Source organism: Ammodytes marinus (genome assembly GCF_949987685.1).
Source record: "Ammodytes marinus genome assembly, contig: scaffold_45, whole genome shotgun sequence".
In the NCBI taxonomy this organism is placed as follows: Eukaryota; Metazoa; Chordata; class Actinopteri; order Uranoscopiformes; family Ammodytidae; genus Ammodytes; species Ammodytes marinus.
Genome location: NW_027648444.1, coordinates 43,982 through 65,418, shown reverse-complemented (window position 1 = coordinate 65,418; position 21,437 = coordinate 43,982). Strand labels below are relative to the sequence as shown.

The 21,437-nt window shown below is 48.0% G+C and overlaps 1 protein-coding gene across 1 annotated transcript in view; it reads left to right on the top strand.

The window, feature by feature from the left end:
• The window catches only part of LOC307270514 (multidrug resistance-associated protein 1-like), a gene marked incomplete at both ends in the record, with an annotated part of 42,965 nt that extends 24,453 nt beyond the window's left edge, over positions 1-18,512 (top strand). The window contains 14 exons of the mRNA XM_080054395.1: positions 2,931-3,098; positions 3,696-3,885; positions 5,672-5,744; positions 5,917-6,010; positions 7,302-7,527; positions 8,181-8,491; positions 8,949-9,148; positions 9,387-9,513; positions 9,766-9,867; positions 10,153-10,299; positions 11,514-11,672; positions 14,408-14,574; positions 15,901-16,095; positions 18,404-18,512. Coding sequence (XP_079910521.1) covers positions 2,931-3,098; positions 3,696-3,885; positions 5,672-5,744; positions 5,917-6,010; positions 7,302-7,527; positions 8,181-8,491; positions 8,949-9,148; positions 9,387-9,513; positions 9,766-9,867; positions 10,153-10,299; positions 11,514-11,672; positions 14,408-14,574; positions 15,901-16,095; positions 18,404-18,512 — 2,268 coding nt within the window. The remainder of the gene's footprint in view (positions 1-2,930; positions 3,099-3,695; positions 3,886-5,671; positions 5,745-5,916; positions 6,011-7,301; positions 7,528-8,180; positions 8,492-8,948; positions 9,149-9,386; positions 9,514-9,765; positions 9,868-10,152; positions 10,300-11,513; positions 11,673-14,407; positions 14,575-15,900; positions 16,096-18,403) is intronic.
• Positions 18,513-21,437: the final 2,925 nt, after the last annotated feature.

Sequence of the window (21,437 nt, the reverse complement as noted above, 5' to 3'; positions counted from 1 at the left end):
GTAGTTTGGACACCCCTGCCCTAAACCCTCTAACCCCTAAACCCTCTAACCCCTAAACCCCTATCCCTATCTACCCTACAAGCATGGCCCCCTAACCTCTAACCCCCTAACCCCCTAACCCCTAAACCCCTATCCCTATCTACCCTACAAGCACGGCCCCCTAACCTCTAACCCCCTAACCCTCTAACCCCTATCCCCTAATCTATCTACCCTACAAGCACGGCCCCCTAACCTCTAACCCCCTAACCCTCTAACCCCTAAACCCCTATCCCTATCTACCCTACAAGCACGGCCCCCTAACCTCTAACCCCTAACCCCTAAACCCTCTAAACCCTCTAACCCCTAAAGCCTCTAACCCCTAAACCCCTATCCCTATCTACTCTACAAGCACGGCCCACTACCCACTAACACTACTACACAACCCTAACCCCCTAGGCCCTCTAACCCCTAACCTCTAACCCAACCTTAACATGTCACAGGCTGGGGACAGAGATCGTGGAGAACGGGGGCGACCTTAGCTCAGTTGGTAGGACGCCCCCCCCCCCGGGCCGGGCCCAGCAGCGGGGTGGGGGTGTGGGGGGGGGTTCGATTCCCGTCTGAGGTCGTACTCTGCATGTCACTCCCTGTCTCTATAATATATAATATCTTAAAAACAAAAAAAGAGATCGTGGAGGAGATACACTAACCCTCTAACCCCGAGGCCCTTCTACTCTACCAGCACGACCCATGTATACAATCATATGAAAAAGTTTGGGAACCCCTCTCAGCCGGCATTATAATTGACTCTGCTTTCACAAAAAAAAAGATAAAAGTGGTATGTCTTTAATTTTCTAGGAACAGCTAACTACTGGGATGTTTTCCAAACAAAGATTTTTTGAAAAGCAGTATTTGGTTGTATGAAATAAAATAAAATGTGAAAAACTGGCTGTTCAAAAATATAGGAACCCTTGTGGTTTTGTTGATTTTAATGCCTGTAACAGCATGTAAAACTGATGACTTTAAACACAAAATTGGTTGGATTATGTTGTTAAGCCTTGAACCTCATAGCAATGTCTGTTTAATCATGAGAAAAGGTATTTAAGGTGCCTAAATGCAAGTTACACTTCTCTTTGACTCTCTGCTGAAGTGAGACAGAATGGGATCATCAAAGCAGCTCCCAAAAGATCTGAAAAACAAAGATTATTCATTGTCATGGTTTAGGGGAAGGCTACAAGAAGCTTTCCCAGAGGTTTCAATTGTCAATTTCGACTGTAGGGAACGTTGTCAGGGAATGGAAGGACACAGGCACAGTGGCAGTTAAACCCAGGTCTGGCAGACCAAGAAAAAAACAGGAGCGGGATAGGTGGAGGATTGTGAGAATGGTTGCACACAACCCACAGATCACCTCCAAAGACCTGCAAGAACATCTGGATGCAGATTGTGTATCTGTACATCGTTCAACAATTCAGTGCAATTTGCACCAATACATCTGTATGGTCGGGTGATGAGAAGGAAGCCCTTTCTGCGCCCACGCCACAGATACAGTTGCATGGAGTATGCAAAAGCTCATTTAGACAAGCCAGATTCATATTGGAAGAAAATGCTTTGGACTGTTGAGACAAATTAGGTTATTTGGTCTTTGTAAAAAGCGCTTTGCATGGCGAAAGAAGAAAACTGCATTCCAAGAAAAACACCTGCTACCTACTGTCAAATTTGGTCATGCTGTGGCCACTTCAGGGACTGTGGCCACTTCAGGGACTGGGGCCCTGGTTAAAGTGGATAGTCGGATGAATTCAACCCAGTTTCAACAGATTATTCAGGATAATGTTCAAGCATCAATCACAAAATTGAAGTTGCCCAGGGGTTAGATATTCCAACAAGACAATGACCTTTAACACAGTTCAAATTCCTGCAGAGGGAAAAGTACAATGTTCTGATATGGCCGTTGCAGTCCAATGACTTGAATATCATCGAAAATCTATGGGATTATTTGAAGCGGGCTTTCCATGCTCGGCAGCCATCACATTTAACTGAACTGGATCGCTTTAGTATGTAAGAATGTTCAAAATACCTACATCCAGGATCCAGACACTCATCACAGGCTACCGAAGGCGTCTAGAGGCTGTTATTTTTGCAAAAGGAGGCTCAACTAAGTACTGATGTCATTTTTCTTTTGGGGTGCCCAAATTTATGCACCAGTCAAATTTTGTTATGATGCCTATTGCATATTTTCTATTATTCCAATAAACAAAATGACACTGCTGGGGGGCGCCTTTAGCTCAGTTGGTAAGGCGTCCCCCTCCCGGGCCGGGCCCAGCAGCAGACCCGGGTTCGATTCCCACCCGTGGTCGTTCTCTGCATGTCACTCCCCTCTCTGCCCCATTTCACCTCTGTCTCTCTGCACTATCAAATAAAGCATAAAAATGCCCAAAAAAAAATCTTAAAAAAAAAAAAAAAAAAAAAATGACACTGCTGAATTGCTTCTGTTTCCCTAAGGTATGTCATATATGAAAAGGAATTTGCTTCTTTGAAATCCCAGCTAATGATGAACAAAAATCAAAATTAGAAGGGGGTCCCAAACTTTTTCATATGACTGTATATATTTACACTCACTGGCCACTTTATTAGGTACACCTGTTCAATGGCTTATGAAAACAAAAAGTTAATCTTCCGATCACATGGCCGCAATTTAATGCATTTAGGCATGTAGACGTGGTCAAGGCAACATGCTGAAGTTAAAACCGAGTATCAGAATGGAGAAGAAAGAGGGTTTAAGCGACTTTTAACGTGGCATGGTTGATGGTCCACAGCAGGATGGAGCCATGCTTTCATGTTGTTTACGCCAAATTCTGACCCTACCATCTGACTTTCACAACTGAAACCGAGACTTGTCAGACCAGGCAAGACTTTTCCAATCTTGATGTGTGAATGCAGTGTGTCTCTCTCTGCAGGGCCTGAACCTCTCTGGGGGGCAGAAGCAGCGCGTCAGTCTGGCCCGGGCCGTGTACCGGAGGTCAGACGTTTACCTGCTGGACGACCCGCTGTCTGCGGTGGACGCTCACGTGGGACAGCACATCTTCGACCGCGTGCTGGGACCGCACGGGGTCCTCAAGGACAAGGTGACACCACGTAGCAACACGTCCTGTCAAACAGTGACATTAGCTACGGACCATGGACCTGTTATAAAATATGTCAACCAACGCCGTTAATGAAGCGCGCCGTGTGTGTGCAGCAACATTATGAGCTGGATACTATCAAACCGTATCACACACACACACACACACACGCACACGCACACGCACACGCACATGCACGCACACACACCCACACACACACACACACACACACACACACACACACACACACACACACACACACACACACACACACACACACACACACACACACACACACACACACACACACACACACTTTCTGTTGTCTCCTGTTCTGAGCAGAGCATAAACGGTAGGCTACAGCGAGGAAAGAGGGGAGAGAGAGAGACACAGAGGGAGAGAGAGAGAGAGAGAGAGAGACAGAGAGAGCGACAGGGAGAGAGAGACAGAGAGGGAGAGAGAGAGAGAGAGAGACAGAGAGAGAGAGGGGAGAGACAGAGAGAGAGAGAGAGAGAGAGAGAGAGAGAGAGAGAGAGAGAGAGAGAGAGAGAGAGAGAGAGAGAGAGAGAGATACTGACCCTCATGTGGTTGTGCTTCCAGACCCGTATCCTGGTGACTCATGGCCTGTCCTTCCTGCCCCAGGCCGACCTGGTGCTGGTCCTGTCGGGCGGCCGCGTCACGGAGAGCGGATCCTACGCCGAGCTCATGGAGCGCAAAGGAAACTTCTCCCAGTTCATCACCAGCTTCAGCCGCATGCAGCCGCACCGCCAGCCAGTCAGCACGCCTAAGAGTAAGACAGGTCATTCCCTTAAGAGTGAGACAGGTTATTCCCCTAAGAGTGAGACAGGTTATTCCCCTAAGAGTGAGACAGGTTATTCCCCTAAGAGTGAGACAGGTTATTCCCCTAAGAGTGAGACAGGTTCTAAGAGTAAGACAGGTAATTCCCCTAAGAGAGAGACAGGTTATTCCCCCAAGAGTAAGACAGGTTCTAAGAGTAAGACAGGTTCTAAGAGTGAGACAGGTAATTCCCCTAAGAGAGAGACAGGTTATTCCCCCAAGAGTAAGACAGGTTCTAAGAGTAAGACAGGTTCTAAGAGTAAGACAGGTTCTAAGAGTGAGACAGGTTCTAAGAGTAAGACAGGTTCTAAGAGTGAGACAGGTTATTCCCCTAAGAGTGAGACAGGTTCTAAGAGTAAGACAGGTTCTAAGAGTGAGACAGGTTATTCCCCTAAGAGTGAGACAGGTTCTAAGAGTAAGACAGGTTCTAAGAGTGAGACAGGTAATTCCCCTAAGAGTGAGACAGGTAATTCCCCTAAGAGTGAGACAGGTTATTCCCCTAAGAGTGAGACAGGTTCTAAGAGTAAGACAGGTTCTAAGAGTGAGACAGGTAATTCCCCTAAGAGTGAGACAGGTAATTCCCCTAAGAGTGAGACAGGTTATTCCCCTAAGAGTGAGACAGGTTATTCCCCTAAGAGAGAGACAGGTTATTCCCCCAAGAGTAAGACAGGTTCTAAGAGTAAGACAGGTTCTAAGAGTAAGACAGGTTCTAAGAGTGAGACAGGTTCTAAGAGTAAGACAGGTTCTAAGAGTGAGACAGGTTATTCCCCTAAGAGTGAGACAGGTTCTAAGAGTAAGACAGGTTCTAAGAGTGAGACAGGTTATTCCCCTAAGAGTGAGACAGGTTCTAAGAGTAAGACAGGTTCTAAGAGTGAGACAGGTAATTCCCCTAAGAGTGAGACAGGTAATTCCCCTAAGAGTGAGACAGGTTATTCCCCCAAGAGTAAGACAGGTTCTAAGAGTAAGACAGGTTCTAAGAGTGAGACAGGTAATTCCCCTAAGAGTAAGACAGGTTCTAAGAGTAAGACAGGTTCTAAGAGTAAGACAGGTTCTAAGAGTGAGACAGGTTATTCCCCTAAGAGTGAGACAGGTTCTAAGAGTAAGACAGGTTCTAAGAGTGAGACAGGTTATTCCCCTAAGAGTGAGACAGGTTCTAAGAGTAAGACAGGTTCTAAGAGTGAGACAGGTAATTCCCCTAAGAGTGAGACAGGTTATTCCCCTAAGAGTGAGACAGGTTCTAAGAGTAAGACCTGTTACTATAGAGACAAGCCACACCCCTAAGAGTAAGACAGGTCATTCCCCTAACCATAAGAGTAAGACAGGTTCTAAGAGTGAGACAGGTTCTAAGAGTGAGACAGGTCATACCCCTAAGAGAGAGACCTGAAACTATAACCCGCACTGGAGCAAGGGAGCGCTGATCTACAATCTCAACACTAGATGGAGCTAAATATTCCAATATTACACACTGCAGCTTTAACCCTGTTCTGCCAGTCAGTGATTACTGCAAATGGGAAGAAATGTTTCTTTGACTTAAGTATTCCTGACTAAAAAGTTTGTCTGTCCGTCTGTGTGTCTGTCTGTGTGCGTGTGTGTGTGTGCGTGTGTGTGTGTGTGTGTGTGTGTGTGTGTGTGTGTGTGTGTGTGTGTGTGTGTGTGTGTGTGTGTGTGTGTGTGTGTGTGTGTGTGTGTGTGTGTGTGTGTGTGTGTGTGTGTGTGTGTGTGTGTGTGTGCGTCTGCAGGCAGCAGGAAGTCGAAGTCTCGGATCAATATGTTTGATTTCTCCGTTGATCTGTCTCAGGAGCAGCTGATCAGGTTCAAACACAAAGTTTTATTTATTGAACATTATTGACTCATTGATCTCTGATCGAGCTTTGCAGAAATATCAAACATTACATATTCTCACAGTCCTGACAAAAATGTGTGTGTGCGTGTGCGTGTGCGTGTGTGTGTGTGTGTGTGTGTGTGTGTGTGTGTGTGTGTGCAGTGCCAGTGTGCAGGTGATGGATGCAGTGGATCAGGTCTTGGTTGCTGAAGATGCTGGGAAGCTGACGGAGGCTGACGTGGCTCAAACAGGGAGAGTGAGTCTCACCATGAACCCTATTCTGTGGTGGGAGGGTGTCCCAGAGTTATCTAGGTTCCTCCTCCCAGTAACCATGAGGTCTCTGGTTCCTCCTCCCAGTAACCATGAAGTCTCTGGTTCCTCCCAGTAACCATGAGGTCTCTGGTTCCTCCTCACAGTATCCATGAGGTCTCTGGTTCCTCCTCCCAGTAACCATGAGGTCTCTGGTTCCTCCTCCCAGTAACCATGAGGTCTCTGGTTCCTCCTCCCAGTAACCATGAGGTCTCTGGTTCCTCCCAGTAACCATGAGGTCTCTGGTTCCTCCTCCCAGTAACCATGAGGTCTCTGGTTCCTCCCAGTAACCATGAGATTTCTGGTTCCTCCTCCCAGTAACCATGAGGTCTCTGGTTCCTCCTCCCAGTTACCATGAGGTCTCTGGTTCCTCCCAGTAACCATGAGGTCTCTGGTTCCTCCTCCCAGTAACCATGAGGTCTCTGGTTCCTCCTCCCAGTAACCATGAGATCTCCGGTTCCTCCCAGTTACAATGATGTCTCTGGTTCCTCCCAGTAACCATGAGGTCTCTGGTTCCTCCTCCCAGTAACCATGAGGTCTCTGGTTGGATCCCCGGCACCGGACAGGAGGGTGTTAGTAATAAAACTAGTGGTGGCTGATATTACATATACGGTGCCCACCATCTCTACCATTGTGTCCTTGAGCAAGACACTTAACCCCAAACTGCTCCAGGGCGCTGTACTATGGCTGACCCTTTGTGAGGACCCCCTCTGGAGTGTGTCTGTCTGTCTGTACTATGGCTGACCCTGTGTGAGGACCCCCTCTGGAGTGTGGGAACTTGAGAGGGGAGATGAGAAAAGATAGATTTCAATATAGCAATTGACTAAATTGACTAACTTACTTCCTGAATGTGGCAGTGCCTGCTAGCTGTAGTGGGCTGTGGGACCCTCCCTAACCCCTCACCCCTAAACCCTCAGCCACGGTGCTACTCTACCCTCTACCCCCTAATCCACAGTGCTCCCCTCACCCCTAACCCCTAACCCATGGTCCTCCCCGCACCCTAACCCCTAATCCACAGTGCCCCCCTAACCCCTCACCCCTGACCCCTCCTCTCTGTGCCCCCCTAACCCTAACCCCTGACCCCTAACCCACAGTGCCCCCTAACCCTAACCCCTCACCCCTAACCCCTCACCCCTCCTCTCTGTGCCCCTCCCTAACCCCTAACCCCTCACCCCTCCTCTCTGTGCCCCTCCCTAACCCCTAACCCCTGACCCCTGACCCCTCCTCTCTGTGCCCAGGTGAAGCTCCAGATGTACGGGGAATACTTCCGGACGGTGGGCCTGACCTTCATCATGACGATCGTGTTCCTGTGCGCCTTCCAGCAGGCGGCGTCTCTGTCCTACAGCTACTGGCTGAGCCTGTGGGCCGACGCCGCCGCCCAGGCCAACCGCCAGCCCGGCAACGCCACCCATAGCGACCACGGGCTGCGGCTCAGTGTGTTCGCTGCTCTCGGCTTCACTCAGGGTCAGTACAGCCTAGCTAACGGATAGCTAACACCTAGCTAATGGCTAGCTAACGCCTAGCTAACAGCTGGCTAACGCCTAGCTAATGGCTAACTAACGCCTAGCTAACAGCTGGCTAACGCCTAGCTAATGGCTAGCTAACGCCTAGCTAACAGCTGGCTAACTCTCACACTATGTTCATACATCTTCCTTCCTTTCATACAAAGAGTTGTATTGCAGTTGTATTATATGAACAGACAAAGATTTACAACTGAAATAAAAGTACAGGAATGAAAAGTACTTAATGACTATTTCGCCTTACATAGACAATGCTGTGATACATCACATGTAAACACACACTCTGTACAGTTCTGAGAACATGGCGCCTCATCACTCCAGAGAAAACCTGTTACCTGTTATAAAGCGTCACTCTAGTACACCGGTCTTCTGTTAAACTGATATGATGTGCTGAAGCATTAACCCTTCAGCCTGCTGTGTAGGCCTGGCCATGTTATTAACCCCGTCCTGTCACCAGGCCTGGCCATGTTATTAACCCCGTCCTGTCACCAGGCCTGGCCATGTTATTAACCCCGTCCTGTCACCAGGCCTGGCCATGTTATTAACCCCGTCCTGTCACCAGGCCTGGCCATGTTATTAACCCCGTCCTGTCACCAGGCCTCGCCATGTTTGGGACCACCCTGGCGATCGCCCTGGGGGGGATCGTGGCCTCCAGGAAGCTTCACAGAGACCTGCTCCACAGCGTGCTGAGGTCTCCGGTCTCGTTCTTTGAGGTGACGCCCAGCGGCGCTCTGCTGAACCGCTTCTCCAAAGAGATCGACGCCATCGACTGTATGATCCCCGACGGGCTGAAGATGATGCTGGGATACCTGTTCAAACTGCTGGAAGTCTGTATCATCCTGCTGCTGGCCACGCCCTACACCGGCCTGGTGCTGCTGCCGCTCACCTGCTTCTACATCTTCATACAGGTAGAAACCTCTCACCTGTCTGTACGTCTGTATACATACATAGATATACATTATATAGTAATTTTTCATGAGTCATGCCGTGGTTTCATCCGGAGCCTCTTACTAATATCTGTCAGGAATAAGTATGTAGCTAAAGGGTTAAGCGTTAGGGTTATATATGTAAAAAACCCCATTCTCCCCTTCAGTATAACTAACCCATATGTACCCTAACCCTAACCCTGTGTATATGATGTCTTAATCTAATCTACTCTAGCCCTAATGTGTCAGGAATACAGTATAACTAACCCTGTGTAAATAGATGTCTGAGTCGTTCTTAATCTCTGGATTATTATTGTGTGTGTGTGAGTGTGTGTGTGTGTGTGTGTGTGTGTGTGTGGGATAATTATTGTAGGCCAAACTGTACTATTGACAACAGTAAATGGAGATGCTGTCAGTAAGTGTGTGTGTTGCGTTGCAGAGTTTCTACGTGGCTTCGTCCTGCCAGCTGCGGCGTCTGGAGGCGGTGAGTCGCTCTCCGATCTACAGCCACTTCAACGAGTCTCTGGCGGGCGCCAGCGTGATCCGGGCCTTCGGAGAGGAGGAGCGTTTCCTGCTGCAGGCGGACGCTCACATCGACAGGAACCAGGAGGCCTACTTCCCTCGCTTCGTCGCCACCAGGTTCACCTGCTTTAGTTATTTAAAACATTTTAACCTTCATTTCTACAGGTAAATCCCATTGAGACCGGAGACTCTTTATCAAGGGAGACCTGTTCCCATTCCCACGTTACCATTCACACACACATTCATACACCGATAGCAGCAGCAGCTACCACGCAGGGTGCAAGCTAACTATCAGGAGACATTTAGGGTTCAGTGTCTCTTTGCCCTGATGCAGTTTCTTGTGTCTGTGTGTCAGGTGGCTCGCCGTCAATCTGGAGTTTCTGGGGAACCTGCTGGTTCTGGCGGCCGCCATGTTTTCAGTTCGTGGTCGGCATGAGCTGAGCCCGGGCATCGTGGGCCTGGCTGTGTCCCACTCACTGCAGGTCGCACACCCTTCCTCTGTCTGTCTGTCTGTCTGTCTGTCTGTCTGTCTGTCTGTCTGTCTGTCTGTCTGTCTGTCTGTCTGTCCGTCTGTCTGTCCGTCTGTCCGTCTGTCCGTCCGTCCGTCCGTCCGTCTGCCTGTCCATTCATCTATCCATCTACATACCCTCCCTGTGGCCTTTTACTATGACTGTGACATGCTGTGTGTGTGTGTGTGTGTGTGTGTGTGTGTGTGTGTGTGTGTGCGTGCGCAGGTGACTGGGATCCTGAGCTGGATCGTTCGCTCGTGGACCGACGTGGAGAACAACATTGTGTCTGTGGAGCGAGTGAAGGAGTACGAGAACACGCCCAAAGAGGTCGGCCCCTCCCCCCCTCCCCCCTCCCCCTCCCCCTGCCCCCCTCCCTCTCACCCCCCCCCCCCCCCCCTCCGCCCTCCATAGAGTCTCAGTCCTCTTCACAGCAGACCCGGGTTAGAATCCAGCCCGGGTCGTTCTCTGCATGTCATTCCCCTCTCTGACACATTTCATATCTGTCTCTGCACACTGTCTAATAAAGCAAAATGCCCAAAAAATCATCTTTAAAACCCAGACCCTGCTTCCTAACAGTGAGTTGATGGCTGTGTTGTTGTGGTTGTGCCCCAGGCGGCTTGGGACAGCGAGGGCGGCGTGCTGCCCGCGGCCTGGCCCTCCACCGGAGACATCTCCTTTGAAGACTACGGACTTCAGTACAGGAAGGGTTTGGACTGGGCGCTGAACGACATCTCCATACACATCAAGGACAGAGAAAAGGTCAGAAGCACTGTTCCATCATGAGCAAAATATGGAAAAAACCAATTATAAACCAACACTCAGGAATGAACTGTAGAACTCCTGTTCCGTATTAACCTAACCCCGTGTTGTGCTGTGGTCCATATAGGGTTATATAGGCAGTACAGTAGGCCTACCCTAACCCTAACCCAGTATATATACACACAGTAGGCCTACCCTAACCCTAACCCAGTATATAGACAGTACAGTAGGCCTACCCTAACCCTAACCCAGTATATATACACACAGTAGGCCTACCCTAACCCTAACCCAGTATATAGACAGTACAGTAGGCCTACCCTAACCCAGTATATAGACACACAGTAGGCCTACCCTAACCCAGTATATAGACACACAGTAGGCCTACCCTAACCCAGTATATAGGCAGTACAGTAGGCCTACCCTAACCCAGTATATAGACACACAGTAGGCCTACCCTATCCCTAACCCAGTATATAGACACACAGTAGGCCTACCCTAACCCTAACCCAGTATATAGACACACAGTAGGCCTACCCTAACCCTAACCCAGTATATAGGCAGCACAGTAGGCCTACCCTAACCCTAACCCAGTATATAGACACACAGTAGGCCTACCCTAACCCTAACCCAGTATATAGACACACAGTAGGCCTACCCTAACCCTAACCCTAACCCAGTATATAGACACACAGTAGGCCTACCCTAACCCAGTATATAGGCAGTACAGTAGGCCTACCCTAACCCTAACCCAGTATATAGACACACAGCAGGCCTACCCTAACCCAGTATATAGACACACAGTAGGCCTACCCTAACCCTAACCCAGTATATAGACACACAGTAGGCCTACCCTAACCCTAACCCAGTATATAGACACACAGTTGGCCTACCCTGACTCTAACCCTACTCCAGTATATAGACAGTACAGCAGGCCTACCCTAACCCTAACCCAGTATATAGGCAGTACAGTAGGCCTACACTAACCCTAACCCAGTATATAGACACACAGCAGGCCTACCCTGACCCTGACCCTAACCCAGTATATAGACACACAGTAGGCCTACCCTAACCCTAACCCAGTATATAGACACACAGTAGGCCTACCCTAACCCTAACCCAGTATATAGACACACAGTAGGCCTACCCTAACCCTAACCCTAACCCAGTATATAGACACACAGTAGGCCTACCCTGACTCTACTCCCCGTGTTCAGGTGGGCATCGTTGGGCGGACGGGTGCGGGGAAGTCCTCTCTGGCGCTGGGGATCTTCCGGATCCTGGAAGCTGCAAAAGGACAAATCATCATCGACGGGATCGACATCTCTACGATCGGCCTCCACGACCTGCGCTCCAGAATCACCATCATCCCTCAGGTCGCCGACTGCCAAACCCTCTCACCCTCTCACCCTCTCACCCTTCAACCTTCTCACCCTCTCACCCCCTAACCCTCTAACCCTTTCACCCCCTAACCCTTTAACCCTCTCACCCTCTAACCCTCTAACCCTTTCACCCTCTCACCCCCTAACCCTCTAACCCTTTCACCCCCTAACCCTCTAACCCTCTAACCCTTTCACCCCCTAACCCTCTAACCCTCTCACCCTTTAACCCTCTCACCCTTTAACCCTCTAACCCTTTCACCCCCTAACCCTCTAACCCTCTAACCCTCTCACCCTCTAACCCTCTAACCAGTGTTAATTTTGGCAGCAAATTCTGATTTAGTCTTACGGCCTCCACACACATCCTGCGTCTACCTCTGGAGCGCGTCGCGTTACCTTACTGCTGCCTCTCTCGGACTTTTCTCGGACACACATGCAACGTCTCAGCAGCTGCTGCTGCTGCTGCAGCGCTGCTTCTAAAAGCCCTATCTTTCTACATAGAGTTTTCATAGATAATTCCCATTAAAAATGAAGTTCTTTCATGTCATCTATGATGCATAGATAACATGCATTTATATTGAGTCTGGACAGTAATCCGTGCGCCCCATTGCCATTTTTTTTTTTTTTTGCCATATTTTCGCTTGTTGGAAGTTTTATTTTGAAGGGGACACACCAGGAAATAGTGAAACTACAGCGAAAGCTGCCAGTATGAAGTCAATATGACTCTCAGCAGAGTATTTCAAAAATCACTTTACTGATTTATACGGGAGAGAGAGAGGGGGGTGTGGTCGGGGAAGAAGAAGGCCATAGACACAGATATAGCAACGGAAAACTGTTGCGCTCATCATGATCTTTTTTATTTCTTCACTATATTGGATCTCTATATGTGTCATTTATACAAAAATGAAATGCCAGAACTAATTGAAAATTAGGTTTTAAATCCCTCGGATTTTGATTGCACAATTAAATCGTGAAATAAAGGGATTATTCGCGTATACGACTGAGGGATGTTTTATTTTGAAATAAACACACCGGGTAAACGTGTAACTAGAGTGAATGCTGCTGTCAGCAGAGTATTTCTCTATCAGTTAAAGCACAGAGACGCGAGAGAGACGCGCTGCTCTCAGAAAAAAAATAGGCGAGCCTCCTGAGGTGAAGGGGAGCGTCGCTGCAGACGTGCCTCCGACGCGCCTCAGCAGTGCGTCTGAGGTTGGATGTGTGCTCGCTCTACGTTGATTTCACAGTCTGTGACAAAAAGTCAGACGCAGACGCAAGGTAGACGCGCAGTAGAAGTAGGATGTGTGTGGGGGCCGTTAGTCTTAGTCTTTTGAATATCACACCATTTAGTCTTAGTCCTATTCTAGTCATCTAAAATATTTTAGTCTTAGTCTAGTCTAGTCTACTAAATATAAGCAGATTTTAGTTTGACTAAATCTACAGCGGACTTCGTCGACTAAGTGTTTTTCTTCATTGAATGGTATTAAGGTTTGAATATGCAATACAGACACAGATTTAATGGTTGTAATACAAAACATGTATTCTATTTCATTAGTAATAATCTCACATAAAATCAGTTTACCTGACTGGATAGGGGGGAGGGGGGCTTTAAGAGCCTTTGCCCGGGGGCCCATTATCTCATGATCTGTCTATGAACCAACTGGATTCCACAATCTGTTTTCTTTTTGCGGGGAGCATGCACAAGCATTATTTATAAAATAAAATAAAATAAAATAAAGAAAATATTTTAAAAAAGTGGGGGGCCCCACACTAGGTCTTGAAACGGGCCCCGAGATTGTTAAGGCCACCCCTGGGCAGCAGCAGCAGCACGCAGTTGAGGTGCTGATAAATTTGAGCAACTGCGCCTTCCTTTAAGCAACACTGCTGCCGCTGTGTGTGTTCGGACTTCTTTTGCATCAAAGCCTTTTAGATAATACAATTAGAGGTTTTAATTGAACGCTGTCCATGCGTCGGAGTTGATTGTAACTTAAAAACAGAAACTAACGGACGGAGGCGGCAGTTTCACATGGCTCTGTGTATTCAAACTCGAGACAGAGCCTACTACAAACAGATCGCGGAACTTAGCCGTTCCCCTAGACATCGTTAACGGGCAGGATATCCCTGACTATCATTTTTGTCCATCATACCGCAGAGTTTTTCAGCACAGCGGCTCACTCCACCCGCTCACACCTGCGCGGTCTCCCGTCGATTTTCACCGACACAGGGTTGCATTCGCTGCTTTGCACTGATTGGATTTCTTCCCAACTTGTCCCACAAAAAGTAGTTCTGAGTGGATCTCTTCTCCATTCGTCCCGCCCTAACAGTTTCGTCTAGTTCCTATTCGTAGACTATAGTGTCAGTTAAATTAGTCTCAGTCTTCGTCATCACATCTGCCTTTTTATTTAGTTTTTATTTAGTTTACGTCCGTGAAAAAGGTTCGTAGACGAATATTTTTCGTCATAGTCTTAGTCTACGAAATTAACACTGCCTCTAACCCTCTAACCCTCTCACCCTCTCACCCTTTAACCCTCTCACCCTTTAACCCTCTAACCCTTTCACCCCCTAACCCTCTAACCCTCTAACCCTCTCACCCTTTAACCCTCTCGCCCTTTAACCCTCTAACCCTCTCACCCTCTTACCCCCTAACCCTCTCACCCTCTAACCCTCTAACCCTCTAATGAATATGGGTCAGAATAATAATGATAATAGTCCTGTTCTAACCCCTCCCCCTTTAGGACCCAGTGGTGTTCTCGGGTTCCCTCCGGATGAACCTCGACCCGTTTGACTCGTGTTCTGACGCCGAGCTGTGGCGAGCGCTGGACCTCGCTCACCTCACCGGCTTCGTCTCCGCGTTACCCGGGAAACTCAACCACCAGTGTTACGAGGGAGGAGAGAACCTCAGGTACCACCCTAACCCTTAACCCTCTAAGGGTGCACTCACACTAGGGCCGTTTGCCTGTTCCGTGCTGCAGGAAGATTCAGCACGATTCCCCCCCTCCCCACTCCCCCCGCTGGCCCGTGCTCACACTGCTCGTGGCCTGGGCACGATTGCACCTTGCCTACGTCACCGTGCGCGTTTAGGATTTGGAGCGTAGTCTACTTGTAGGCTATACGACTGTTTGTGAATATTTTCATCCGGCCAAATTTGCATCAAATATTCCACTTCCAAATTAGAGCAACGAGAATCCTTAATCTATTTTTTTTTTTAAATGTAGCCTTGACGTAATAGGTCGCGATGGACAGTCTCATATTTGTGCAACACACTGTTTATTATTAATATAATGTTCCGTCATCAGACCATACGTACCGGATGGTTTTATTCACACACACATCGCTCCATCAAATCCAAGTCAGAACTTTATGTATGGGCAGAGATCGTTTTTTTAAGTGTCTTTATAAAGTTTCTTGTTAAACCTTAGTGTAGGCTACTGTTTCCTTATCACCGGGCCGCGGTGTGTTGTTTTGGGTGCGTCTCCACCGCCATGCGTAAAGGCAGTATTATGACAGCTGATGGGAGGAAAAAGAAAAAAATCATCTGACGAACGTGAGTAAACACGAAAACCATTTTGCTTTGCTTTCTGCGCTCACCTATTTAGCTCTCTCCCTCTTTTATTAGCCCACACTTAGGCCTACACACACGTTAATTCTCACACATTTTATGTAGCTACAAGTCCAAGTGGTGGGCAATTCTGGTGCCGACTAGAAAGGCAGCGGACGTTAACGGACAATGCATCCTTAATAAATTCACGTCAGGAACGCCGCCTGTGCGCTTGCTTGTGCGCGTGCCATCTCATTAGCATCTGTACTTTGGCCACGGCACACCTTTCCCAAGTGTGCCGTGGCCAAGGGGCTGTTCCGTGCTGGAATACGGATGGCGTGGTCACACTAGCCAAACGTTCTAGACTTTAGTATGCAAATGAGCTCGGGCACGGGGCCCAAAGCTCCCTACTCTTAATTTACCTTTAATCTACCCTAACCCTACCTTAACCCTACTCCATCCCCTCCCCATCCTTAACCAGCGATGTCCATGGTTAACAAGGTACAACCCTTAACCCTCACCCAATCCAAACATATTAAAATGATTGGCTCACCCCTACCATCCCTTGAATCACTCTACCGCAAATGGAGACTACGCAGAGCCCGCAAGATCATCTCTAACCTCTCTCTCTCTCTCTCTGGTACAGTATAAACTAGCCTCTCTCTCTCTCTCTCTCTCTCTCTCTCTCAGTCTGGGCCAGAGGCAGCTGTTGTGCTTGGCTCGGGCTCTGCTCAGAAAGACCCGGATCCTGGTCCTGGATGAGGCGACAGCAGCCGTGGACCTGAGGACAGACCAGCTGATCCAGTCCACAATCCGCTCCATGTTTACCGACTGCACCATCCTCACCATCGCCCACCGGCTGGACACCATCCTGGACTACAACAGGTACACACAGCCCATCTAACCCTCTAACCCCCTAACCCCCTAACCCTCTAACCCTCTCACCCCCTAACCCTCTAACCATCTAACCCTCTAACCATCTAACCCCCTAACCCTCTAACCCCCTAACCCTCTAACCATCTAACCCTCTAACCCTTCAGCCCCTAGCCCTCTAACCCTAACCCTCTAACCCTCTAACCCCTTGTCCCTCTAACCCCCTAACCCTCTAACCCTCTCACCCTCTAACCCCCTAACCCTCTAACCATCTAACCCTCTAACCCTCTAACCCTCTAACCCCCTAACCCCCTAACCCTCTAACCCTCTCACCCCCTAACCCTCTAACCCCCTAACCCCCTAACCCCCTAACCCTCTAACCCTCTAACCCTCTAACCCTCTAACCCCCTAACCCTCTAACCCTCTAACCCCCTAACCCTCTAACCCCCTAACCCACTAACCCCATTATATATATATACACAGGGTCCATCAAATCAAATCAAATCAGTTTTATTTGTATTGCCCAAAATCACAAATACATTTGTCTCAGTGGGCTTTACATTTCATACAATATGATATATGATACAATATGATACAATATGACACCCTGCCCTTACACCCTTAGCTCGGCTGAGAAAAAACTCCCAGTTAAAACCCTTTACCGGGAATAAAAAAAAATTGAAGAAATCTCAGGGAGAGTTGACAGAGTAAGGGATCCCTCTCCCAGGACGGACATACTGCAATATATGTCATAAGTAGAGAAAATCACGAAGGAATTTGATCATTGACCAGGTGATTACATGGTAATACTAAGTAAAGTGCGAATAGTGTGGATGCAGGAAGACTTCAGATGCTGCCAGAGGATCCACACCGTCTCGTCTCCACCAGGGAAAACTAAGGTTTCCAGCGCCGGGATTACATCCCACGTCTCCAGGTGGCATCCTTAACCACTGCAACATCTTTCGCGTTGATGGTCCATTCTCAGATGTTACCGGAGGGGTACCAGATCCACACCGTCTCGTCACGACCAGGGAAAACTGGAAGAGGACAGACAGGCAACCAGTGAGCAAAGCAAAAATGAATTTAAAGATTGAACAAGCAAGCGAGTAGAAAGAGTACTATCCTGATGGACGGTGAATCAGTGCTGATGTGAGGCAATAGCAGGCGGGGAGCATCCGTTCCTAGGACAGCTGATTCCGCACAGAACTCGGAGTCAGTCGAGTAGCATGGAGAGTGCTTGGTAGACAGAGGGAGAGAACCCCCGGGGCATCGCTCAGCCAATCATGGAAGATAGACAGAGGAGAACAAATGTCAGAGAAATGGTATCAGTTATGCAATTAGCGTCGGCAGGACAATTTTCAGTGGGAGGACAGCCGGTACTCAGGCCCAGACAAACCGAGACAGCTCCTCAGGCTGTTAATAATAACGCTATAACAATGTTAAACAATATGAACACAATTAACATTAAATTACATTGATTTACACTCTACCGTTCCCCGCCGACACACAATCGGCGCCAGCCCCCCAGACCCAGAGCCTGCCCCCCAGCACCCCGCCCCCAGAGAGCACGCCCCAGTGCGGCACTAGTCCCGAGGAGGACCGGGGCCAAAGATAGAGAATAGACACTATAGAATAGGGAAATAGCCAAATGCACCGCTGCCACGAGGAGCAACCACAGCCGAAACCCCCGGAGGGGCGGCCCATACAGCCCACTTGGGCCCGCCGGACCGGCCATGCCCAGCCCATGAGGCAAGGCCAGAGGCGCCAAGCACAAAGGGCGCGACGCATCCGGCGCCGCCATCGGCACACCCAGAGCTAGGACCGGCCAGAGGAGCACCGACGCCGGGCATCGAAACACAGACGCCAACAGCGATGCCACAGAGCTGACCGCCAGGCAGGGAAAAATGATTAAAACAGTTTAAAAACTGTTAAAAACAGTTAAAAACAGTTAAAACGCAAATTGCATAGATTGCTTTTATCCGCCCCATGACAATCTATTGTCTCCCGAGGCGGTCAAAAGCAACCCGCGTCAAACGATTAAAAACATCGCAGTCCATCTAACCCATGTAACCCATGTAACCCATGTAACCCATCTAACCCATCTAACCCTGTTATATTTATTACAACAGGTACACAGGGGCTCAGGGGCTTTCACACATGAGACGAACACTAAGCGAAGCAGTGAATTCATATTCATATATATTATTATTATATCTGACACTAATGATGTCATGTATTGTCTGTCCTCTGATTGGTCTAACACTAATGATGTCATGTATTGTCTGTCCTCTGATTGGTCTAATGTATTGTCTGTCGTCAGGGTGATGGTGATGGACCGCGGCTCGATAGCAGAGATGGATTCTCCCGACCAGCTGCTCCGCCAGCAGACGCTGTTCTACCAGATGTGTCGTGAGGCCGGTCTGGCCTGAGAGGGGGGGGGGGCTAAGGGCCTGAGGGGGGGGGGCTAAGGGCCTGGGGGGGGACTAGGGGGCGGTCTGGCCTGAGGGGGGGGGGGGGGGGCTAAGGGCCTGAGGGGGGACTAGGGGGGGGGCTAAGGGCCTGAGGGGGGACTAGGGGGCGGTCTGGCCTGAGGGGGGGGGGGCTAAGGGCCTGATGTGGGGGGCTAAGGGGCGGTCTGGCCTGAGGGTGGGGGCTGAGGGGGGGAGGGAGGGGGCTAAGGGCCTGAGGGGGGGGGAAGATCTCTCATTACATTGGTCCATTTCATCACTCAATTTGGCCCACCTGATTGTGTTTACCTGCTCCATTTAAACAATGCAGCTCAGGGTTCACAAACTTTTGCACATACAAAAGTTGGCAAATTATTTGTTTTATTTTTGTTTTTTGAAAACACAATTGATTTTTCGGATAATTTTTTTTTATTGATAAACACACACCTGTTGTTTAATATAAAATACTGGTATTGATAAACATTAATTGATAATGGTAAAACTCAATAAAATAAAGAGAGAGAGAGAGAGGTCTGAATTTAAACAGCGTCACCATGGCGACTGACAGTCATTGTGACCTTTGACACTAGCTCACTTTAACTGCATGCTGTAACCATGGCAACCATCCTCTGTTTAGTTCATAGCTTCTGAAGATGTAACGAGAGACAGAAACATGTTAAAGTGATGACCAGCTGTCTGTCTGTCTGTCTGTCTGTCTGTGTCTGTGTGTCTGTGTGTCTGTCTGTCTGTCTGTCTGTCTGTCTGTCTGTCTGTCTGTCTGTGTCTGTGTGTCTGTCTGTCTGTGTGTCTGTCTGTCTGTCTGTCTGTCTGTCTGAAGGCCGAATGTAAAACTCAACTGTGCCAAATGTTTTATAAAGAAATCCAAAACCAGTCAATCTGTCTTCACTATTTTCTGTTTTCTCCTGACCCTAACCCAGGTTCCATAAGCCCTAACCCTTTAACCCCAAAGGCCTTTGCACACCAGGCGTGTTTTATTTGTGCAATCAATTTGCGCATTATTAATAATTACGGAACGTATACAGAGTCAATACAAGCTTCCATATCAGAGCCGATAGTGAGACATTGATAGTTTTTCTCCTAACAGGGTTAGAGGGTTAGACCAGAGGGTTAGGGTTAGGGTTAACCCTAACCCATTAGGCCAAACAGCTTTACAAGATGAAACCTCCGGAAAACCTTTTAATGGGAAAATATTCTGCTGTGACTGTATCCATGGTTACCACTATCAGTTGCTACGGTTACCGTTCCTCTTTCAGATGCTACAGTTGTTTTATTAAACACTTCTGCAGTTAAAACTATTCTTAATGGAAGGGTTAGGGTCCAGACGAGATGGGCTAACCCTAATGGAAGGGTTAGGGTCCAGACGAGATGGGCTAACCCTAATGGAAGGGTTAGGGTCCAGACGAGATGGGCTAACCCTAATGGAAGGGTTAGGGTCCAGACGAGATGGGCTAACCCTAATGGAAGGGTTAGAGTCCAGACGAGATGGGCTAACCCTAATGGAAGGGTTAGAGTCCAGACGAGATGGGCTAACCCTAATGGAACCTGAACAGAGGTTAATGTAATATTTCATAATCACACAGAGATGCAACAGGAAACTATTAATAATGAATTTCCTGTTGTCAGATTCAAACCGTTTCTAGATTAGACAGTCATCGCTGCTCTGGGTTTAATGGGAGAGAGAGAGAGAGAGAGAGAGAGAGAGAGAGAGAGAGAGAGAGACAGAGATAGACATAGAGTGATATGTTATGATATATTCTTATATGATGAATATTTTTACTTATAGTATTATAATTTGATGAGGTGCTTTGGCAATATTGTACAATACTGTAACTTTCATGCCAATAAAACCAATTTGAATTGAATTGAATTGATAGAGAGATAGATAGATAGATAGAGAGAGAGAGAGAGAGAGAGAGAGAGAGAGAGAGAGAGAGAGAGAGAGATAAAGGTCACATGGTGCAGCTCTGCTCACTGCTGATTGGTCCAGATTTGCTGCATCGACGGAGAGACAGACAGACAGACAGACAGACAGACAGACAGACAGACAGACAGACAGACAGACAGACAGACAGACAGACAGACAGACTGTAAATGATGAACATCAGGGGCATGAATAGAATGTGGAAAACAATATATAACTGATCAGTTTACTGTTCTCTGGCTCCTGAAGGGTTTCATATTAAAGTCTGTCCTATCTGTCTGTCAGGTGAAACCATGTGGTGTGTGTGTGTGTGTGTGTGTGTGTGTTTGTACCAACATGACAGCCTTTACACCCCCCTCCCACACACACACGTTGTAACCAGCTGATTTGAACGTGTCACTGATATGGGTTAACCCTAACCCTCAGCCATAGCAGCATCCTCAGGTAAAGCAGAAAGGTGTGAAATAAATTAAACTTGATTATTATAAACATTGTTTTAATGTTTTTTCATGAAGGCCATTTTATATTTTATATTATTTTGTACCGTCAAAGATAATGTGACTTCGAATTTTCTTTTACCCATAGACCAAGTAAAAACATTTTGATTGTTCTAAAATACAACTGGCCTATATTCAGCCTTTTCATATTAGTAAGGTAGTGACGTCAGATTCGATCTCCCGCCTCCCCTCGTCCTGTGGAAGTGCCCATGAGCAAGACACTGAACCTTTCACTGCTCCGGCAGCTGCTGCCAGCAGTAGGAATGTGTTGATGTACTGTATAAGAGAAAATCAACTAAATGCTGCTATGTACATTATAATCCATTTAGTGTTTTAATCAGTGTTTGGTTAAGCTTAATTCAGATAATCTGCCAGCTACTGAGCAGATCTAATCTTTATGCGCATTGATACAGACACTCTGCGGAATACGACGTGCGGGAGTCTGTGTTTCCGGGCCACGGTCAGGGT